Source organism: Streptopelia decaocto (assembly GCF_964273445.1).
Source record: "Streptopelia decaocto genome assembly, chromosome: 16".
In the NCBI taxonomy this organism is placed as follows: Eukaryota; Metazoa; Chordata; class Aves; order Columbiformes; family Columbidae; genus Streptopelia; species Streptopelia decaocto.
In genome coordinates, this window is record NC_138671.1 from 3457684 (window position 1) to 3479313 (window position 21630).

General features: G+C 44.2%; 3 protein-coding genes across 8 annotated transcripts; 2 read left to right on the forward strand and 1 right to left on the reverse strand.

Moving 5' to 3' along the window:
• The first annotated feature begins 1847 nt into the window (after positions 1-1847).
• Positions 1848-8968, forward strand: DDX5 (DEAD-box helicase 5). 2 transcript variants are annotated; one of them, XM_082067089.1, is made up of 13 exons: positions 1848-1996; positions 3454-3619; positions 3742-3838; positions 3926-4059; positions 4182-4247; positions 4697-4838; positions 4917-5077; positions 5254-5426; positions 5619-5729; positions 5967-6028; positions 6108-6167; positions 7416-7640; positions 8206-8968. In XM_082067089.1, exons 1-13 carry the CDS (start codon positions 1965-1967, stop codon positions 8586-8588), a joined length of 1812 nt encoding a protein of 603 aa, XP_081923215.1. In that variant the 5' UTR covers positions 1848-1964; the 3' UTR covers positions 8589-8968. The 2 variants fall into 2 exon arrangements, with proteins under 2 accessions (XP_081923215.1, XP_081923216.1); XM_082067090.1 differs by having other exon boundaries at positions 1849-1972.
• A 1237-nt stretch (positions 8969-10205) lies between these two features.
• On the forward strand, positions 10206-17581 carry POLG2 (DNA polymerase gamma 2, accessory subunit). 2 transcript variants are annotated; one of them, XM_082067092.1, is made up of 9 exons: positions 10206-12012; positions 12389-12515; positions 12664-12769; positions 13150-13323; positions 14000-14140; positions 14388-14468; positions 15021-15121; positions 15852-15989; positions 17560-17581. In XM_082067092.1, exons 1-9 carry the CDS (start codon positions 11523-11525, stop codon positions 17564-17566), a joined length of 1365 nt encoding a protein of 454 aa, XP_081923218.1. In that variant the 5' UTR covers positions 10206-11522; the 3' UTR covers positions 17567-17581. The 2 variants fall into 2 exon arrangements, with proteins under 2 accessions (XP_081923218.1, XP_081923217.1); XM_082067091.1 differs by lacking the exon at positions 17560-17581 and having other exon boundaries at positions 15852-16051.
• On the reverse strand, positions 15258-21400 carry MILR1 (mast cell immunoglobulin like receptor 1). 4 transcript variants are annotated; one of them, XM_082067096.1, is made up of 9 exons: positions 21254-21397; positions 21119-21163; positions 20039-20326; positions 19434-19718; positions 18807-18920; positions 18263-18352; positions 17500-17562; positions 17097-17156; positions 15258-15921 (listed from the first exon to the last, which is right to left on the reverse strand). In XM_082067096.1, exons 1-8 carry the CDS (start codon positions 21285-21287, stop codon positions 17104-17106), a joined length of 972 nt encoding a protein of 323 aa, XP_081923222.1. In that variant the 5' UTR covers positions 21288-21397; the 3' UTR covers positions 15258-15921; positions 17097-17103. The 4 variants fall into 4 exon arrangements, with proteins under 4 accessions (XP_081923222.1, XP_081923221.1, XP_081923220.1 ...); XM_082067095.1 differs by having other exon boundaries at positions 19434-19637; positions 21119-21400; XM_082067094.1 differs by having other exon boundaries at positions 17097-17153; positions 21119-21400.
• Positions 21401-21630: the final 230 nt, after the last annotated feature.

Consider the following 21630-nt stretch of genomic DNA (forward strand, 5'->3'; position numbering starts at 1 on the left):
ACAGCCTTTGCAAAAAGCCTTTTTCAGACTCATTAGAAGCAAGAAGTCTACAGGGTCAGTAGGTAGAGAGTGTCAAAAGGAGTATTTTTTGAGAAAAAATCTATAACAAGCTATATTAAATCACTAACTCCTACTGAAAAGGAGGATCCCCTATTAGAAATTTGCAGGAGATGGTATCAAAGAACCTAGTCAAATTGAAGTGCTACTAAAAGAGCAAATTAGTAAGAAGAAAAAGTGATGGATCAAGGTGGTATTTCAAATTGCTGAGGGAGGAACAGCTGTGGCTATTCAGAAACAAAGATAAGTCTAACTTAGGTGTTACTTTTGAGGAAGAGATCATGGAAATTGCTTCTAAAGGAGAAATAATTAGACTACAGCTTTGGTTTACAAAGGGGGTGACTTAGAAGATATTAATGCCCACAAAGGGTATAAATAAATAGACTATTACCATTTCTAATAACTCATTTAGTTTGGTTCCCCTTGTTCTCACTAGGCAGTGTTGAAAATGAAAATGAAAGGAAGTGTTTTTCATGTTGTGTACAAATAAACTGTGAAACATGTTGTCTTGGTATCTTAGAAGCTAAGAGCATGAATAGAACAAAAACGAGAAGAAATGGCCATCGAATCCAGTTACGTTGTGTCTTGGAAAAGCCTTAATGCACAGATTATTTGAGGGTGGCAGGATGTAAATGGGGAGTGTTGTTAACACCACTTCTCGTTCCTTGTTTTCATTTGCATTGGCCACTGCTTAAAACAAGTGGTCTGGCAATATGGCTGCTTATAGTTATGTTTCAAGCTTCCCCTTTTATGCGCTTAAGTCCTCGGGTAGCAAGACATTCACGTTAGTCCTCAAGCTGGCAAGCAGGTCAGATAAGCAACGCAGTACCCAGGTCAGGTACTGGACGTTTATTATCTGTGTGCGTTCTGAACAGCCCTGTCCTTCCGTGCACCACTGCACTTCTTGCGACCTTTGAATTGCTGCACTAGCCTCGTCGTGGAATTTGAAACGATAAAAATAGTAGCTGTTTCGAATCACATGTATTTAATACTTATAAAAGTGCCTGGGCAATGGGTAGCAGTCTAAAGGGGCTGCTCAAAGTAGCGTTTAATAATCTGCTATGATGATTGTGTCCGACCTGCACATCTAACTCCTTTAGTGTCTCAGAAATCCCAGGCAGGCATGTGGCTCAATCTACCATTCCTCCAAGTATCACTTGTGAGGTAAAACGTAGCAGTTCCACTCAGGCCTACGTTTTATCTGTCGGAGCATTCGCAGGAGGCTTTTCACAAACAGTTCAAACTGTGAGGCTTTGCTCCCGGGGAATGTCACTGCCAAAGCGAAGCTCACGATTCCCTCAGCCCAGGCCCACCCTGAGCGCGCTGCCTCCCGGGAGCAGAGCGGGCAAACCAGGAGGCTGAAAGACATCAGGCTGCGCTTTATCAGCTGGGAGCGGGGAAATCCCCGTCCCTGTGAGGCGGATTCGCGGCGCTGAGGCCTCGGCCCGGGGCCGGGCCGGCGCCGCTGGGCCGCGGCCTCCCGGGGCTCAGTGCATGCGCGGCCCCTCGCGCCCTTCCGTGCGTGGGCGGGCGGGGGGGAGGGGAGCGCGGGCCCCTCCGGGCGGGGCGCTGCGGGCAGTGACGCATTGAAGCCACGCCCCAAAGAGGAGGAGAACTTCCGCCCGGCCGCGCAGAAACCGGTCAGTCGGCCGAGCCGCGGCCACGCCCACGCGGGAGGAGGGTGGGGCCTGCAGGCGGCTCGGGCCGCTTACATAACAGAGGGGGCGGGGCCTGCGCCTGCGTCAGCAGTCGGTTCCCAGCGGCCCCCGCGGCCCTTTATATAACCGGCATCCGGGCGGCGCGGCGCTCTACACCCAGCAGCCCCCGCCAGCGGCGCCGGATCCTGTCCAACCTCTCACCACCCACTTTAAGTGACCGGGATCGTCTCGCCCACCGCCACCATCACCATGCCCGGGTATTCCAGCGACAGGGACAGAGGGTGAGTCCGGGGGCCCGGCTGGCGCTAGCCGCCGCCAGCGTCCGGACTCTTAGACCGACCGTGGGCTTGTGGTGGTTGTTTTTTTTAGCCCTTTAAAATGGCGGCGAGTCTCGGAGGTTGGGCCCTGGCGCCCTTCTCCTCAGCTCTTGCTGTCTCGAGGCCTCCGGAGCTTCGCGGCGGGAAGTCGGGGGAGGGGAGCTGGCCTTAGGGGCGCCCAGCGAGGGGGCGGCGGATGGTCCGGGCGGGGCCGGGCCCGTCCTCAGCGCAGCCCCCTTGGGCGAGAGCGCGTTGGAGGGGTGCGCCTCGTGGATTTTTTTTTTGGGGGGTGGTGGGGAAAGGTTCTCGACCCCCCCACCTCCCCAGGGCCGTACCCCCGAGTGCGGATGCCCCCCGCAGGGCTGGGTTCTCGCCGCCCGTCAGCGGGGGTGGGCTGGGGAGCGGCGGCTTTGTGGGTCAGTGGGTTGGCCGGGCGCTCCGGCGGTGCCGAAGCCCCGGGGAGCTCTCGGCAGGGCGGTTCCCTCTTCCTTCCCTTCCCCCTCGCGAGGGACGGCGGCTCCGGCCGCCGCTGGCAGAAGCCGGCCGGCTCCCGCTTTGTGTTGTGTAAGCGGATGTTAATGGCCGGCCCCGCCATGCGGTGACTGAGGGGAAATCAAAATGCCGGCTGCTGCCTTTGTTCCTCCTCCCCCCGCCCAGCTCAGACTCTAAAATGGCAGCGGCTGGAAAATGTGGCGTAGACAGAAATGAGAGACAAAGGAAACAGCGCTGGCAGGAAGCAGCGGCCGCTCGGGCAGGTCCCCTCTGGGAGCGCTGTGTTGTGCTGGGACGATCGTTCCCAGCCCGGCCGAACCCGGGAGCGATCGGGGCCCGTTTAGATCCGCAGATCAGGGCTCGGCGCGGCTGAGCTGCGCCTCGGGGCTGCCAGGACGGGCTTTGGAGATAAACCTCTGCCGAGTGGAGGGGCCTGACCTAAAATGCCGATGTAAACCGCATGGCCGCGTAAAACATGGTGGCTGAGGGAAGTCTGGCTTTTTCGTACCAGAAAATGGTTTACAGGGAAGTCGTGCCAAGGTTTTATAACTGCCCCCGCCTGCTTTGTGCAGGCTGACACACAAAGAGAGCTTCAGTTGGGTGGGAAACCATTTTGATTATGGGGTAATACAAAGCTTTTAATGTTCATACTTCGCCTATGTTGGGACTTCTTAAGAGACATTTCCATTTCATTTTATAGAAGCTGCAAAGATACGTGTTAAACTTTAACACCTGAATATAAGTTGTAGATAGGCAGGTTGTGGTATCTGCGACTTAAAATATGTTTTTTTGACGTTTCAGTATCCTGTAGGCGGAGTTTATAAGTCTGGATTGTAGAGTTACAGGATAAGCCATAAAGATAGTGGTTAGGTGCTATAAGAGGAGGACCAAAACCATTCTCTTGGATTCTATGTTATGATCTTCTTTAGGTTTGGAGCCCCCCGTTTTGGAGGAAGCAGAGGTGGACCTCTCTCTGGGAAGAAATTTGGAAACCCCGGGGAAAAACTTACAAAAAAGAAATGGAATTTAGATGAGCTTCCCAAATTTGAGAAGAACTTCTATCAAGAACATCCTGATGTAGCTAGACGTACTGTGGTATGTACCCTATCTGACTCATGCAAAAGTAAACAAAAAGTGCAAACATGCTGAGGGTCATGGGGCCCAACAGGCACAGATGGGGTAACTTAAAAGATAATAATGGGATTTTTGCCTTGCAGCAAGAAGTTGAGCAGTACAGAGCAAGCAAAGAAGTTACAGTTAGAGGCCATAACTGTCCAAAACCGATTATAAACTTCTATGAAGCTAACTTTCCTGGTAAGTGAAGACCACCATACTGGTCGTTCTTCCAGGTTTCATTAAGACCAAGTCTCTAAGCTAATAAGTTTCAATTTTCTCTTCAAGCAAATGTTATGGAAGTAATTCAGAGGCAGAACTTCACTGAACCAACTGCTATTCAGGCACAAGGTTGGCCTGTTGCATTGAGTGGACTGGATATGGTTGGAGTGGCACAGACTGGATCAGGGAAAACACTGTCTGTAAGTTTTGATTGTAGCCTGGAATAATGTTGCATTTTAGCAGTGGAAGCACGGCCTGGCAGAGTGCAGGCTGAGCACTTCTGGGAAGAGATTGTAATGAGACTTTTCTTTCTTCCAAACAGTACTTGTTGCCTGCTATTGTGCATATAAATCATCAGCCATTCCTGGAGCGAGGAGATGGACCTATTGTGAGTATCCCTAAGTGAAAGGGGATCTTAATTTCTAGAGAATGCAAAATTTTTTGCAGTCCAGTTGTCCATGCTCATAAGAGTGCATGGCTGTATTCTGTTTCTCTGTATAACTACAGTGATTCCATGTTGTGGTGGTTTCCCAAGAACATTCCATAAAATCTGATTGGATTGTCCTTAAAATTGTACAGAACAGGGCTAGATGTCCCATTTTGGAAACTGCTGTCCTCTGGAAGCTAGTGACTTTCAGATGTCTTACTGCACAGCATAGGTCAGTGTCTGGTAACTGAGATGCCAGGTAATTTAGTTTGGTGGTTTGGGCCACTTGAATCAACTTCAGTCCTTCTGGCACTGCAGGAATACATGATAAACTTTTTTCATTTAAAACTAGTGTCAGACTAGAACCTCCAAATAGGTATTGAGCTAAAAGATGGGCATCTTATTTCTAGTGTCTTGTGCTGGCACCAACTCGTGAACTGGCTCAACAAGTGCAGCAGGTAGCTGCGGAGTATAGCAGAGCATGCCGTTTGAAGTCTACCTGTATTTATGGAGGTGCTCCAAAGGGACCACAAATTCGTGACTTAGAAAGAGGTATGGATAAGCCTTGATGCTTCTCTGCATGAGGTGATGTCAAAGCTACTTCAGCTGACCTTACTGCTTGTTTTTTAGGTGTGGAAATTTGCATTGCAACACCTGGAAGACTTATAGACTTCTTAGAGGCTGGAAAGACCAATCTCAGGCGGTGTACTTACCTTGTCCTTGACGAAGCTGACAGGATGCTTGACATGGGATTTGAACCTCAGATCAGAAAAATTGTGGATCAGATAAGAGTGAGTATAAATGGCTTGTACATTTATCACTATCACAGAAACAAATGCCACTGTGCTCATTAAAGCAAGGGCAGTGCAGTTAAATATTCAGGCTTGTCTGGGTAGGTTGTTTTTTTCGGTTGGGCATTTGACATAACTGTCTATTGATCTCGTACTGACCTAGTTGTTTCCTGCAGCCCGACAGGCAGACTCTGATGTGGAGTGCCACATGGCCAAAGGAAGTGAGGCAACTGGCTGAAGACTTTCTGAAAGAATATGTGCACATCAACATTGGTGCACTGGAACTAAGTGCAAACCACAACATTCTTCAGATTGTGGATGTGTGTCATGATGTGGAGAAAGATGACAAGTAAGTAGTATGTAGGAGAAAAGCATCCAATATGGTTTTTTGATAGTTTTAGTTTATGAAGTATGACATGAATTTGTCTATGGATTTTTGGCAGTAGTGTGAGACCACTAAAAAAGTCAAACACAGGCTGAGAAAAGCAAACTTGAACAGTACAAATCAATCCTAGCTCTAACAATCATTTATTCTTGATAGGCTTATCCGTTTGATGGAAGAAATAATGAGTGAGAAGGAAAACAAAACAATTGTTTTTGTGGAAACCAAAAGACGGTGTGATGATCTTACCAGGAAAATGAGGAGAGATGGGTGAGTCTAGTAGCCTGAACTTCACTGAGCCACCCCAATGGTCTGAGGGCGCTCTTGATTTTTCATGAGTGACCTCTGAACTATGGTGTCAAAACTGTCAAATATAGTGACACCAGGTGTCAGTTAAAGTGCCACAACTACTTCTAGGAGCTGTCTGGAGTTTGCCAGTAGCTATATTTTTGACTAATCAAGTGACTCAAGGAATGGGCTGAGGTCAATCAAGTTGTGTGTTTTCAGGTGGCCAGCAATGGGCATTCATGGTGATAAAAGTCAGCAGGAGAGGGACTGGGTTCTAAATGGTGAGTATTTCCAGCAATTTCTCCAAGCATATCATCTGTGTTACTTAACGAAGAAACTGATGAGTTGCTTGTGTTACAGAATTCAAACATGGAAAAGCACCGATCCTGATTGCTACAGATGTTGCATCCAGAGGTCTAGGTTAGTACAACTCGTAATGCCAGTTGCCCGAAGCTTTTTAAAGAAAGTCTATTGCTTTCTTTAACCTCTGCATTTTTCTAAGTTTTCTTCACATAAAGGTGCAGTCTTTGTGGCAAGGCCTAGGCATGACAATCGGAGGACTCGAGGGGGATGGAGGACTAGTGGAAGTGATCGGCTGGCTGCTTCCAGTCAAATAGAGAGGTGAAAGCTGAGAGCATTGTGTGCCAGTAATCTTCAAAAGGCAAAGATCATCTTTTAAACTACTACCCCATAAACTGTTCTCTCATGAAATCAGCAGTTTCATTCACAGTTCACGTTGCCCCTGGTATTTCTCTTCTCTCCATGCTTTGCATGATTTGCCATGGTGCAGTACTGTTAGTTTTGTGCATACTGTCTGCTGTGATCTGTGGGTCTTTGAATTTCAGTGAGTTTGCTGAAATGTCGAAGAAAATAATTACAAACTTCCATGAAATTTTTTTTCCAACCATGAAATGGAGAGAGCAGCTTTAAAATGTACTAAGCCTTGTACAAATTGGTGAGTACTGGCACATGAAATCTGAGAAAAAAAAGTCCACCTCTCACTGTAGCAAGTGGGGCAGGAAAGCAATGGCTTTTCAAATGCCTTTGAAAGTCGAAGTTCCTCCACCTATACGTAGTCGTCATGTCGAGACCTGCCAGAGAGAGACACATTCTCAAGTGAACCCTGGCTTCTTGGAAGCGCTTGCCTAGACGAGACACAGTGCATAAAAACAACTTGGTGACTTTGGGGGGACAGGTATGTTTTTCTTGCAGCTGCGGTTCAAAGGTCTTGGCAAGACGAGCAGTGTGGCCCCTTTTTTTTGAGCTTCTAATGAGTGTGTATGTGAAGGACCTTGTATGTTTTTACTCTAAGGTCCTCAAATGAGCACATGAAGAGGCTGCTGTGAGCTTTAGTGGCCCTACTGCAAGAAGCATTCAGATGTCACTTGATGATTTGTAAAGGGGACTCTTGAGTTGGGAATGACAAGCAAATGCATACTCCTTTATGGTAAGGTTTTGGATCACAGGGTGGGTGATGAGACGGGAACAGACGGAGTGTGCATAACTTTCACTTCCACAATACTCGTGCAGAAATGGATAATTCTAACACACTTCTTTGCAGCCATTATTTCCTTTAAAGTACTATTGTCTAATGTTTATCTTCGATTTGGCTGTTGTGGTGTGCAAAACTTTGTACCTTGCTTTTTGCCACACTGCAACACTTTACAGATGTGGAAGATGTGAAATTTGTCATCAATTATGACTACCCTAACTCCTCAGAGGACTATATCCACCGAATTGGACGAACTGCCCGCAGTACCAAAACAGGCACAGCATACACATTCTTTACTCCTAACAATATTAAGCAAGTAAATGACCTCATCTCTGTGCTTCGTGAGGCTAATCAAGCCATCAACCCCAAATTGCTTCAGTTGATTGAAGACAGAGGTTCAGGTAAGAACAGTTCTTGACCACAGTGCCTAGCTTTCCTCTCGGAACAAAATGGAAACTCAAATTCCACCTCCAACCTCTCTCCAAAATGGATGTGGAAGGTGATTTAGCTCCCAGTTATGGTGACCTGGAAAGGTATTTATTAACACCAGTAACAAAAAACCAACACCCCCTGTCCCTGAATGCTCCACAGTCAGCTGTGGTGCACCTGTGGCTGGTGTTGGCCAACGATGCACTTTGGAGTATTTGCTCTGAAAGAAACCACTTCAGGGCTTAGTTTTGGGACCTTCTCTCGTATGGATGAGACGCAAGTGTCCTGTTGGCAAGACGGAAGTGACTTTTGGCCTTGATGCCACCACTCAAGTTAGCAGGGAGAGTATATGACTCCTCAGAGGTCAGACAACTTTCTCTGTCAAAATAGTCTTCATCTAGATAGTAAAAATCCAACTGGAGACTCCAGTTGAATGAAGACAGCCCTGCAAGGCAAACCTGTGCTATATGAGCTGAAGTAATGTGGTATGTAAAATGCAGCCTATATGGTATAACTATGTCTTGTCTCTTTTGATAGGTCGTTCCCGAGGTGATCGACGTGACAGATACTCTGCGGGCAAAAGGGGTGGATTTAGTAGCTTTAGAGAGAGGGAGAACTTTGAGAGAACCTATGGTGCACTAGGCAAGAGAGACTTTGGAGCAAAAACTCAAAACGGGGCCTACAGTGCCCAAAGTTTCAGTAACGGAACTCCTTTTGGCAATGGCTTTGCAGCTGCAGGCATGCAGGCCAGCTTCAGGGCCGGCAACCCCGCAGGAGCTTACCAGAATGGCTATGACCAGCAGTACGGCAGTAACATCGCAAACATGCACAATGGCATGAACCAGCAGCAGTACGCGTATCCCGCCACTGGTGCTGCTCCTATGATAGGTTACCCAATGCCAACAAGTTACTCTCAATAACTTAGTGTATTTAAATGTCTCAGTTTTTCATAATTGCTCTTTATATTGTGTGTTATCAAAACAGGATAGTTATTTAAGAAATGGGAAATGCAGAAATGACTGCAGTGCAGCAGTAATTATGGTGCACTTTTTCGCTATTTAAGTTGAATATTTCTCTACATTCCTGAAACAATTTTTAGTTTTTTGTACTAGAAAATGCAGACAGTGTTTTCAAAGTAAATGTACAGTGATTTGAAATACAGTAACAGGAGGCAATGCATGGCCTTCCAATAAAGATATTTGAAGACCGAATTTTCTTTCAGATGGCAATTTTCTCAACATGTGCATAACTTTACATTAATGGAATGTCAAATGTTTTTATATTAAATCCTAGAAAGGTTTCTCAACTGTGTCTGATTAAACATTTAAGCTTATACAAAAAAAAAAAACCAACCCAGCCTTGCCTTGATTGGGCTAGATTGCTTAGCATGGCAGGCTCTGCTTCCGTGGGGAAGAAAACTAAAGCTGGCTCCTAAGTAACTGTTGGAACAGGAGACTCTGCCTTGTCTCGCTAGTGTAGGGCCAGTTTTTGGAAAAGATCCACTGGAGTAATGGTATAGCTGAAAACCTGGTGAACCAGCACTCCACAGCGGTGTTGCTAGTGAGCCGCTCCGAGCGTAGGAAGCTTTTGCAGCACCATAACTGTCGCCTTCACACGAGCGTATGTGCAGACCAGGCTTGAGCGTGATGTAGCTGCAGCTGTCAGGCCTTGTGAGTTAGCATGCGGGCTTCCTGTGGGCTTCAGAGAAATGGGAAGATCTTAGTATTAAAACTTCAAATTATACTTAAACTGGTATTGAGCAGTGATTTCTTTATGGAAGTGGGAGGAGGGAAGTGGGCTGTTGATTTATGAACATAATGAATTTTTTTTTCCCCCCAAGGCTTCTAGTAGATGCAACTGACTCTAAGGCACTGCCCCTGCTGAGCAAAGCAACAGTGTTTCCTTGACTAGGAGCAGAGCTGGAATAATACTTGGTCCTGGGGTTAAAGTACTTAATGCTTTCAAGTACAGGGTATTCAAATTCCAGTTAATACTTTCAGATCCTTCCTCTCACTTGTTTATCAGTAACAATTAGTTTCAAGTTTAACAATGCTTAACTACAGCTTGATGAAATAAAGGCTGAATCAGCAAGAATCAGGGCAAGGTTCTGTCTAGGCTATCTTGAACTCAAGTCACACTATTTCTTGTATACTTTATATTTTTTTGCTAGTCTCTGAGGCTCATCTTGTGCTGCTCTTAACCACAGCCTAACCTGCCTCATAATTATGTATTTCTGTCTTTTCTATGAAGTTTTATCAGTTGACAGCAACAGTGAATGACCACAAAGTACTGACAACTCCAGATGAAGTCCTGAAATAACTACACTCGAGTCTAAAACTGCTGTTGGCAAGGGAAGGTCTTCGTAATTGTATTTGCAGAATTCCCCTTGCTAGTGCCATTTGTGTTGAAGACAAGGAGGTAGAGGGTTATTTGTATTTAAAATCTTGTGTGATAATTGTTAGCTTTCTAGGTCAGTTACCCAAAACAAAACGCATGAAAAGTTTTTGTTGGAAAACTTTGTACTAAAAAATGTACACAAAAAATTCACAACTTGTAAATTAACATTGACAGATTGGGGTAATTTTTAACTGGTGCAAAGAACAAATAAGCTTCTTTCTGCCTGGAGATGGGAGATGGCACAAACCACACCTGTTGAAGTGAAACCTAGATGGGTGTTTGCAGGTCACAGTGGTTGAAAATGTGCTTTGGAAGCTTAATCAGGAAATGATGGGAAGAGCTGCACCTGGTACCTTCTCAGTACAGGTTGTTCAAGGTTGTTGATTCCTGGTGGACTTCAGTGTAATTAGGTGGAAGCTGGCACCTGCCAAATCTACCTTGATAGAAGCTGCAGTAATTTTAAGCTTGGCCTCCAAGGTTCTGTCTCCTGAAGGTGTGCTCTGGGTACTTTTTATTCAATTCTGAGGAACAGGGCCCCATCTTGCAATTCTTTTGCCCTACATTGTTTCCAAATGCCCATCACCTAGGGGAAGTGTTCCTGAGGTGAACAGACTTGCTCAGGGGAAGGGGGCCACCCTTCTTAATATTTGCACAGAAAAACATATTAAAAAAGAGCTCTGCTACACAGCTTTCACAATAAACTCTGGTAGATTAGAGCTCATGACCAATCTGCCATAGAAATGGAAGTTGGAAGTGGTTTGTGCGCCCAGGAGCAGCAGCTCCTCCCGCTGACCCAGTGCCCCACTAACGCGCTGTTTCCAGCCCGCGGGCTGGGGATTAAGCACCGACGCCGAGATTATTCCCGCTCACTGGGACTTTACGGGAATCTTCGTGACAGCCAGTTCGCAGAACTGTTCCTCCTCTCTGAAGCTCCACCTTCTGGCCCTGGTACAAGATGGTGATTAAGCACGGGTGGAAATTTCCACTGCTCCGCTCTGGGCTGTACCGGGCGCTGAGCTCTGCCCTCTGCAAAGAGAGACTTTATGTTGCCCCAGGCCTGCAAAGCAACGCACAGCCGCTCTGTATAGCAGCTTCGTGTGGGGTTTTCCCCCATAAATCTCCCTCTGCAGCTGTGATGTGCTCCCGTGACAGCGAAGGGCAGGGTCTACACACACCACCCGCTTGTAGCCCACAGAGCGGTGCGAGGCTGCCGGGGCGGAGAGGGGAAGATCAGGCGCTGCCTCAGCCAGGCCCCGGCCGCGAAAGACACGACCCACGACTGAGCGACCCGGGCGGACACGGGGCGACATGAACGCCGTCCCGGGCGGGTCCCCGACTGCCACCGCGCATGCGCGGCCGCCGCGCCCCCGCTCCTCCTGACAGACTACGCATGCGCACCGCCTGCACTGGCACCCCACCCCCACCCCCAGCCATGAGGGCGGCGGGAGGCGCGGAACATGGCGCTGGGCTGCGGCCAAGGTGGCCAGTGGTGCCGCCGCGCTCCCGCGTTGAGGCGGCGGCTGAGGGGCGCGGAGGGGCTGGAGGCCGGGTCCCCGGCGCGGCCCTACGCGGCGGCGGTGACCGGCGGCGCTGAGGCGGCGAGCGGGGAGGAGCTGCTGGAGGTTTGCCGGCGGCGGCACTTCCTGCGGGGCGGCGCGGAGCCGCGGCCCTGGCGGGCTTACCTCAGCGGCTGCCCCCCGGCCTTCGGGCCGCTGGGCGTGGGGCTGCGGGACAACCTGGCGGCCCAGTGGTGGGACTCCACGGCGGCTTCCCGGGAGCAGGTGTTCGCGGTGGACGCCCCGCTCCACGGCCCGCCCGGCGCCCCGCGGGCCGGGCCGGCGCTGCGGCTGCTGCACCCGGAGACGCTGCGCGGAGCCCTCCGGGGCGACCCGGCTGCGGAGGACGAGCTGCGGAGCGCGGGGGCGCTCCGGGAGAGCCTCCTGCCCGGTGGGTCTCTGCGCCTTCCGCGGGTTGAGCGGCTCTCCCGGCAGCCTGCTCGCTGTTTTCTCACCGGGAGCGAAGCAGCAGGACATTTTCCATTGTGTTAGAGTTCTGGGGATGTTTCGTGTGCACGTTGTGAGGTTGTGTCCTTTTCAAACACCTGAGCAGTACGAATGCTCAAGTTGCACATCCGATGCTTTTCCTTGTAATTAAGGGAAAGGCACGTTGAAGTTGCAGTTGCCAAAGTAGCAGGAGAAATCAGGCTGCACTGCTGAGCTGATCTCTGCGAAGCATCGATGCTAATTGGACTGCACATAGCAACAATAAAAAATCATTGTTTTTCCCCTGTGGCTACTAGAATCAGCAGTTTGTCTTTTGACAGGTGCGTTGGCACAATATACAAGCTGCTTAGAATTGACGAACAAAAGACTGCCGTGTGGCCTGGCTCAGGTTGGAGTGTGTTTTCACTCTCTTCCCGAAAGTGAACAGCACAACAAAAACCTTAGAAGGTAGAGTAGCAGAAGAATTAATCCCTTTTCATACCTAAACAAACTGTTTGCGCTTGTTTCACTCTTGGATTATTTTTGAATAGTGTCTCTTGGTTTTTCCCTGTTGTTTTTTAAGGAGTTAACTTGCTGACCTTGCTATTGTTTAAAGAATAGGCGAAAGGACCACGTCTTTGCTTGCATGGTTTAGTTCTCCCAGAACTGCAGGACAGTGGCTGGATTACTGGTTACGCCAGAGGCTCCAATGGTGGAGAAAGGTAACAGCAGCGTACGAGCGGGAAGTCTTGGCCTGGTCCTTTGTATCTCAAACAGGGGGTTAGACACCCTGATGAATTTGATGGCATTCTGTTGCTTGTCTGTTCTTGTCATGGAATTGCATATATTTCTTGTGAGAAACCAAAAAACTAAGTAAGTTTATGACAAACCTGTTAAGTAGTTTACAACATGACTTGCAGACAGGCAAATGTTTTCTGTTTGTAATTGATTTGAGATTAAAATGCTGTGAAACAATAAAGAGATTTGGGCTGTGATTCATCAAAATCTCTTGCTGAAAATCCTAGACTTGGGCTTGCATTACAGATTATGTGGTTAATACAGCATACACAGTAGTGATCCTCTCCTATGGTTTTGTTTTCAGTTTGCAGTAGGCCCATCTAACTTCAGCAGCAGTGACTTTCAGGATGAAGAAGGAAGAAGAGGATTTAACTTAAATTACAGATTTCCTTGGGGGACAGAAACAATAGAAACTTTGAAGAACCTTGGTGATACTGAACTGTTACTGATGTATCCAGGGGATAATTCAAAATTGCTTGTAAGCTTTACTATATTAAAAACCTTTTTTGATGAAGATGACAGTGTGTGAGAGAAGTGGTTTCTTTGCTGGTCCACTTGCTTAGCATGTGACTATCTTTTTATTCTTTTGTTGTAAAAGCAATACAATTGATACTCTGCAGTCAGACCTTCATTTTCAAAAGCAGATAAAATAATATTTTGGGGGTTTTTTGCAATGAGTTAATTCTTTGAAATGAGAAATGAGCTATATTGAGAAGACAGCTGTTGTCAGTTATCTGTGAGCAGATGCCAAGACAAACTCAGTCTATGTTTTGCAGTGTTAAATTCACATCACAAACTGTACATTTTTTTGTAGCTTGTCCAGTTCCGTACATGTAGAAGCATATGTGGATTAATGGATTATAAATGCTGTAAATGGCTTTCAAGTCTATTGGTCATAGATATACATTTATGATCAGAGAGGCAGGACAAGAAAATAATCACATCCTGCTCTGATCTTCTGATTTCCCCAGTGTTACAGTCTTGGCTAGTTATTGTTACATGTTTGCAATTGTTGGTAACTTTTTAAAATATATGTCTGAATGTATTCTAAGTGTTGTTGAGCTCAGTGCCTCATTATACATTTAAGGTGAACAAGAGGCCCTTTGAGGCACTGTTTGAGGTGTCCCTTTGTGGGTGTGTTTTTTTCTCTCCAGGGCCGAGATGGGAGGAAGAATGTTATTCCCCACGTTCTGTCTGTGAGTGGAAACCTGGACCGAGGAGCACTAGCGTACCTCTTTGATTCTCTACAGCTAGCTGAGAATCCGTTAACTAAAAAGAAAAATTCACAGAGAAAGGTAACTTTCTGTAGAAAGTGTGAGGGAGGATGGAGGGCAGGGCCAGGTCTAAGTACAAAACCCACAGACAACATGCTAAATTTAAGCACAGAAATATCTCCCTTTTCCACATCGCCATCACTGTTCCCTTCCCCAGCAGGTGCAGCCATGGGGCTGCCTCTGTGAGAAAAATTAATATTTCCTAGGTCTGTTTAGAATTGCACACTAAATATGTTTAGTAATCTGTTGCTTTTTGTAAAATTGTTAGGTACTTAAGCTTCATCCTTGTTTAGCACCTCTCAAAGTGGCCCTGGATGTAGGTAAAGGTCCAACAACGGAGATGAGACAGGTACGTTGTAAGAAACTATTTTCGTTTTTATAACTCGGACGCTGTTTCCATTGGGGAGAATCATACTTTACTTTGATTCTCTGAGGTTGTACACGTTTCGGGTGCTTTCCCTGTGCAGCTTGAGAGTAACTGCCAAAGGAGAACACTGCAAACACCCTTCCTCACATTAACACGCTGCTTTTAGTACTGTTAATAGAGCTGATATTTGTTCCATGCAAAATTAAGAAAAATAAATAACAAAATCCCTCTCAACTTGTTAATCTTTCAGAATTATCTTAATGTGTGGGTCATGTCTTCAGAAGGATTTTTTATAAGTTTTTATTTAAGTCAGTCATTAAGCCAGTCCCCACAAAAGGGAGGAAGCTTATGTTGCATGTTTTTAAATAGAAATGGAGATTTAATTGCCGGGCTGCTTTCTACTTTGAGATTATTTCAGCCAGAAAAATTAATACCAGCTAGGAATGCGAATACCACACATACTAGAGTTTTAATGGTTTCTTTGTATATGATTCCAAACCCTCAAATTCATTTAACTTTTGGTTTTAAACACAGGTTTGTCAAGGATTGTTCAATGAACTGTCAGAAAACAGAATTTCTGTATGGCCGGGTTATCTTGAAACGGTGCAGGTATCCCTGGAACAGCTTTATTCAAAGTAAGGAGAAACAGTCTTAAATCAATTAAACTGTGACGGTGAAAAAATACTTTCTGTGGAGTAGTGAAAATATGCCTGTTTCCCATAAAAAGTCATTGAGTGCAGTAACCGCATGACTGAAGGCACATATCCCGAATTATAAACTTGGATTCAATTAATTTTATTACAAAGAGCAATGTCGGATAGTTAATTTCTAAAATGAAGTACTGTGTCTAGTCTTGAGCTACAAGTTTGTCAAGCCTGGAATGATTACTGTAAATATGTGATGGAATTATTTGTGGAGATAGAAACTGCTGTTCCAGTGAGGGCTTTATATATGACCTGTTGATCAAGAGTGAATTTGGAGCAGATTGCTACTCATGTTGATGGATCTTGAGCATATTGATGAATATTTTTTCCCTGAGAGAAAAGAAATACAGCTATTTGTTGATGTGCAGTAGTCTTCAGAGTAAGTCTGGCTATTAAGTAACAGAAGAACAATATAGTCTGCTTCTACAAAAATACTCTTGTAACAGGTCACTAAATAAAGTTCTTGTTATGTAATAAAGTAACTAAATAATTTGAAGACGTGTAATCAGGAAAGCAAGGAAGGGCAACAAGGAAACTGGTGTTTTCACACAGGGCTTAGTATAGCAAAAATAAAGATTTACAGCTTATGGTCATTTGTACATAACCTATCTGAATTTTTCGTACACCAAAAGCAGTAGCAGGTGTGCTCTTTTCTTCTCAGGTATGATGAGATGAGTGTTCTCTTCACGGTCTTGATAACTGATGCCACTCTGGAGAATGGAGTGGTCCAGCTGAGGAGCAGAGACACCACGATGAAGGAAATGATGCACATTTCTAGGCTGAAGGACTTTTTATCTAAGTATGTAACAGCAGCCAAAAATGTGTAAATTTAAAATCATTGAATAAAATAGATTTCTTAAATATCTGTGCCTGGACTGGCTTCGACGGCGTCACGGACTCTGGTTTCTCTGCAAACAGTTCTGGTGAAAGTTGGTGGTGCATCTGTTTTCTGTCAAATCTAGACCGTGTAGGTCTTCCAGGTTACCTTGAAAAGGGAAGGGATGAACTTGTTCCCCATTAGCAGGGCTAACCATAACTGCTTTCATGTCTTCAGTTTTACTGTCTTACTGAGAATATTCCATCCTAACCTAAAAATTTGTCTTTTATCTGTGTATTGCTGACACAATTAAGGTATCTGTTGGAAAATGGTGTTTTATGTAAAATACTTTCCTGTCTTAAATATTTTAATAGCATCAGTAAGTATCTTTCTACTATCTGTTTGTAGGAAAGTGTTTGAATCACATGGCCTCAGTTCTTCAATATTTAAGCTACTTCATCTTGCACTTGATAAATGTAAAAATCAGAAATACATTATCAAGTATAACAGAGGAAATAGAAGAAATAAATGGTAAACTAGTGTGTGCCTAAGAGGACAACACACTAGGGATATTTTTATTTTAATACTTGACTTACAGCCTTTTGTTTATCTTATGTTTGCATACAACCCAGTTTCTGTTTCAGGAGAATTGTTAAACGTAGAGGAGCTCGGGTCTGGGTGAAAGCTTTACGTCAGTTATGCCTTTCTATTTATTCATCAGGTGCTTATAATGCCAGACTATATATTGTGTCCAGCAGGATCTTACCTGACAGTGATTGTGTTGTTTTGTTTAGTTTGGTTTTTTATAGAGCTATGTGAGCAATAAGCTGTTGTTTGTCCCATGGGGTTGCTATTTGGGTCTTTGTTAATTCCAGTTTTTATCCATTCTGCTTTTAAATTGAAATCCATAGAGATTATGACTTGGGGATTTTGCTTGCTAGTAGAAAACGAGCGATACTGCCTGTCTGCTAGGAAACTAGTATCAAAACACCATCTCTTTCTGTGCAGATTTCATGATACTTATCACATCTGAGGACTGAAAGATTCTATAAAAATACATGATTAAGTTAATTACAAAAGACATCTTACCTGGTACTCAGTCTCTGATGAGGACCTTTGAATAGACTGTAGCAGATGTCCTCTTCTCTGCTAAATACCAGAATAACATCATTCATTATTCATTTATTTTGTTACAGATACACAACAGAAGAATTAATATACCATCAGTAACCTGGTCACTAATAACACCTCCTGCATGGTTTCATAATGAGGCTTTTGAATTTTTGGGTCATCGTATGTTGATAATATTTTTATTTGGGGGTTTTGCTTGCTTTTTTCCCCATCAAAAAAGTTTCAAAGTTATTTTAATTTCTTTGTAGTAAGCTGTTTCAGCATGTAACTGCTGTCTACACCCTGCCTCCCCCCAGCAAAATCCCCCCAAAACATATTGGTGTGTATCAGATATTCCAATATTAGAGCTTGAATTTTTTACCTTTTTCATCTTCTCTTCTAATAACAGAAATGTTGATATATTCTTCTTCTGGTTTAACAGGCTCTAGATTAAAGATGAGCTGCAGTTAATTACAAGACCGACCAGAAATTTTTTTTTAATAATCTTGGAATAAAGCAGTGAGATTCCATACTGAATATAAATCTGCTGTGCTTCTGCGACTGAAATAGTACAATGCCTTAACGTCAGTTGCTTTGTTGTCTAGCATTGCTTCACAATTTCAGTTTGAACTCAGTCTTGCGAAGCTAAGAAACATGGAATAAAGAACTCTTGTGTACTGAACAACTTTGAACGGAACACAGGAACTATGCAAGTTTTATTTTACTGCAACTTGCATATGGCCCACTTCTGGCTCTTAGTACATGGGTGGTGCACCTCTGGTCTACTTGCTGTCTTTTCTTTTTCTCTGGCTACTCCAATCCTCACCATGAGTTCCCAAACACAACTCCTCATTTTACTTCTGTTTACAGTAGATTCTTGTATGGAACTTCAGTTCATTTAAGCGGTTGCAGCTTTGGCTGCATGGCTGACAGGTAGTGCCAAATATGGATCTGGATCCTGGGGGACTTCAAGGCACAGTCAGTAGGAGTACATTTGTTCATGTACTGAGTGGTATTAAGTGTCCACTCTGCTGCTTTTGTAGTACCTGCAGAAATTTGCCTGTATTACACATAGTACAAAGCATTCTTCAGCCAAACTCCCGCAAACAAGTTTCATGACTGCATGGGGAGTAACACGAACTTACCAATCTCTGTGTATATGACATCGTCTTCAGCCTCTTCTGCATTTATTGTTGAAGTAAGGCCAGTTGAGGACCTAGTAGACTTAAATTTTTCTGCAAATTGTAAAAGAAGAAGAAACACATGCCTATATACAAATATCATTTTTTATTACAGTGAAATAAACAGCTCCATGATATTTTTTTGAATATTTGAAGATCTCAGATAATGTTATTATCATGACAAAAATTATTTCTTAACCAAGGCCATTTTAAAATAGAATTTCCTTTCTTAACTAAGAACAATGAGGTCCAATTCCTTCCAACATTTATGTGTATTAAATTAGATGTTGTTTTGCATCTCCCATCCCAGACCTGCCATCTAAAACATAACTCGATGGTTTTGCCTTGTCAGTGTCTTGTTAAGTAGGCTATGCTGCTTAAGAGGAGACCTGACAGCATCCTAAAATACCAAGAGTGTAACTCTACTTGTAACATGATGTTTACACACTAAAATATACTGACAACATAAATGAGCACCTCTGGAAAATGAAACAAACATTCAACTCACTTGCTTTATATGAAGGAATTATGAAAAATGGAATTGCCAGAGCAAATCCTATTATGAATAGTAGCAAGATCAGCACAAGAGAAATTATCAGGGGCTGAGAATGGCTTCTCTCTTCTGCCAAGAAGAAAAAGAAATTGTTTATGCAATGAAATGTTGATTCATATTCTAAGTATTTTCCGTAAGTTAAAATCAAGACCGTGCATTTCTTTCAGCTTTTGGATTAACTGTGGTTAATGTAACTACTCAGGAGAGGCCCTGTCGCGCGCACACAGCAGGAGGAAGGGAGTTTGCTGGCGCTGGTAGATTCTCCATTTCACAGGACCAGAGAGAAAAATGAAATGAGACCCTCCACAAGGTACACCAGGGGTGTCTTGTAAAAGTGGATATTTTATAATTAGCCTTCATGGTTAGTTCAACTTCTACCACTATCTACTTCATGGAATTCTATCTGTTTGCATTAATCTTAAAAACTAGGGGTTTATTTTTTAATTGTAAAAAAAAAAAATCTCTTAAACATTATATTACAGGAACAAAATTTCCAGCTAAAACACTTGCATTGTTACAACAGTCTAAATTTTGTGCAGTCCCTGTTTATTGACAGTGGTAAATTGTTTCATGCATGCATACCTGCTAATGTAAAGTTGAAACTGTTGCTGTATTTTGTATTATTGCGAAAGCTATTTTCAGCTCTGCATTTATAAGTTCCAAAGTCACTAGAGGAATTGATAAATAGAAAAATCACAGCTGCTTCCCTCTTCTGCATCTTCACTGGCTGAGAGATGCTTCTTTTTCCTTTGAAGAATACGTATGTGATAGGAAGAGAGCCGTTCACTGAGAGACAAGACAGGGTCACATTCTGGCCTTTCTTTGCCTGAGAGGTGAGCGAGCTCAGCACTGGTTTGGAAATTGGCTCTGTGGAAAGAAAACTGAAAAGGCTGCATCACTGTGTACGGGACAAGCTCCAAAGCAAGACTCGGAGTTAAGCGGCAATATTGGCAAATGAGAATGGGCATCAAGGATGGACGGTTCAGTGAGCCAGATCAGAACAGCCCTGCCTGCCGACTCCTACGGTAAAAATAGCTGTTTGCAGGAAAGTTCAGCTCTGGAATCAGCGCAGGCGCACACTGCAGTTCAAAACAGTACCTGCTGCAATCAAACCCCTGACTTCTGCGTTGCATGGCTTATGTGCCCCTAAAATAAAACATGCTGAGAAGGTGTACAGCAAGACATACCTATAAGGGTGAAGCTGAGACTGTTGCTGTATTTTCCGCCATTGGTGATGTTATTCTCAGCTTTGCATTTGTATTCACCCACATCACTGGCAGAGTTGATAGTCAAGTTAAACAAACCGGGGGTCAAGTCTGGCCTGTTTAAAGTGGATACCTTCTGATTGTGTTTAAACAATGTGTATCTGACAGGTGGAGATCCAGAGTCCACGTGGCAGGAGAGGCTCACGTTCTGGTTCATCATGACATTCGAAGTCCCCTCAAGAGGTAAGAGCCTGGGGTTGGACAGCATCTCTGGAAAGGAGAAATTCTGAGTGAGTTCACTGCACCTATCATCCAAGAAACTCCCCAAAATATGCTGAGGACCAGGCTATACTTATTTTAGTTGGAATAGCAGGTGATATTTTTTCCGCCTCTGGTAGTAGGCAACACAGCTTTGTATTTTTTTCAAAATCAGTATACAGCTTCAAACACTTGAGGAAAAATGCATGTCTTCATACAAAAGAGAGTTCATGCACAAAGCCAACAGATGTATCCAGATGAACCAACAAAAATACTTTTGAACTACAGCAGCAATGAAAATAATAGAAGTGTAAATTGTAGGAGAAAGTAACTTGATATGCTAGTCGAGAGGTACCATGTGAAGCTGAAAATAAAAGCAGTATTTTATTTGTGGCCATATGTAAACTGGCAGATTGAACTTTTGAATAGTAGCAGCAGGAGCCTTCTGATATCAAAGCAGTTTGCTCTTATGAGATTATACAAATAAATTTGTCATTAAAACTTTAGTGTCTTTTCATAGAAAATGGCAAGCAACCAGTCATGACTAAGATAAATTATGACACTTCTAGGGGTGGAAAAAATATGTTTTAACAACTTAAAGCAGTTTTGATTGCACATACATGTCAGCAAGGTAACAGTTAATTTTTGATAGAAATTTGTAAACTGCCTCACTGCACAGACAGGGGCCAAAGCTTTAATTTTACGTGAAAGCTTTGAACAGTTTTCAATCACTTCTCTTTTTTTTTTTTTTTTTTGTTAACAGTTGATTTCAGCACCAAAACAAAACAAAAAAAGCGAACCTACCTTTGCCATTTGCAGTAGTTTTCTGAATCTGCTGAGACGTTTGAACTAAGAGAAGAAAAGAAAGCTTGCAGACAAGAAACAATGGTTCTTGGTTAGAAGGATTTGTAATGCATGAGAAGTATGTCCTTGGCTTACAGTAGGAAAACAGCAGACTTGTGAGAAATAACATTTTCTTGATACTGAGCAAGGCAGCTGGTGGAGTTACAGTAATGAAATCTTTGAGGAGTGGCTCTAAGGGTTGAGGAAGTCCTAAATACGGAAAGTGCTGATCTTCAGTGATGTTTGTGCAAAGACTTTTGTCATATTCCACTTAGATTTAGCCTATAGCAGACAGAGTAGTGGGCAGAGAACAAGCTGTGGAGTGAGGAACAGCCATTTGGGATACAACTATATGTTACATACAGTTGTTGTAAGATAATCAGCATTTTTCTGAGTGAGAGAGCTGAGCTGTGTGGTAGAACTGTGCTGCCATTCAGTATATGAGTGTGTATGTAATTTTTCTAGCACTGTTC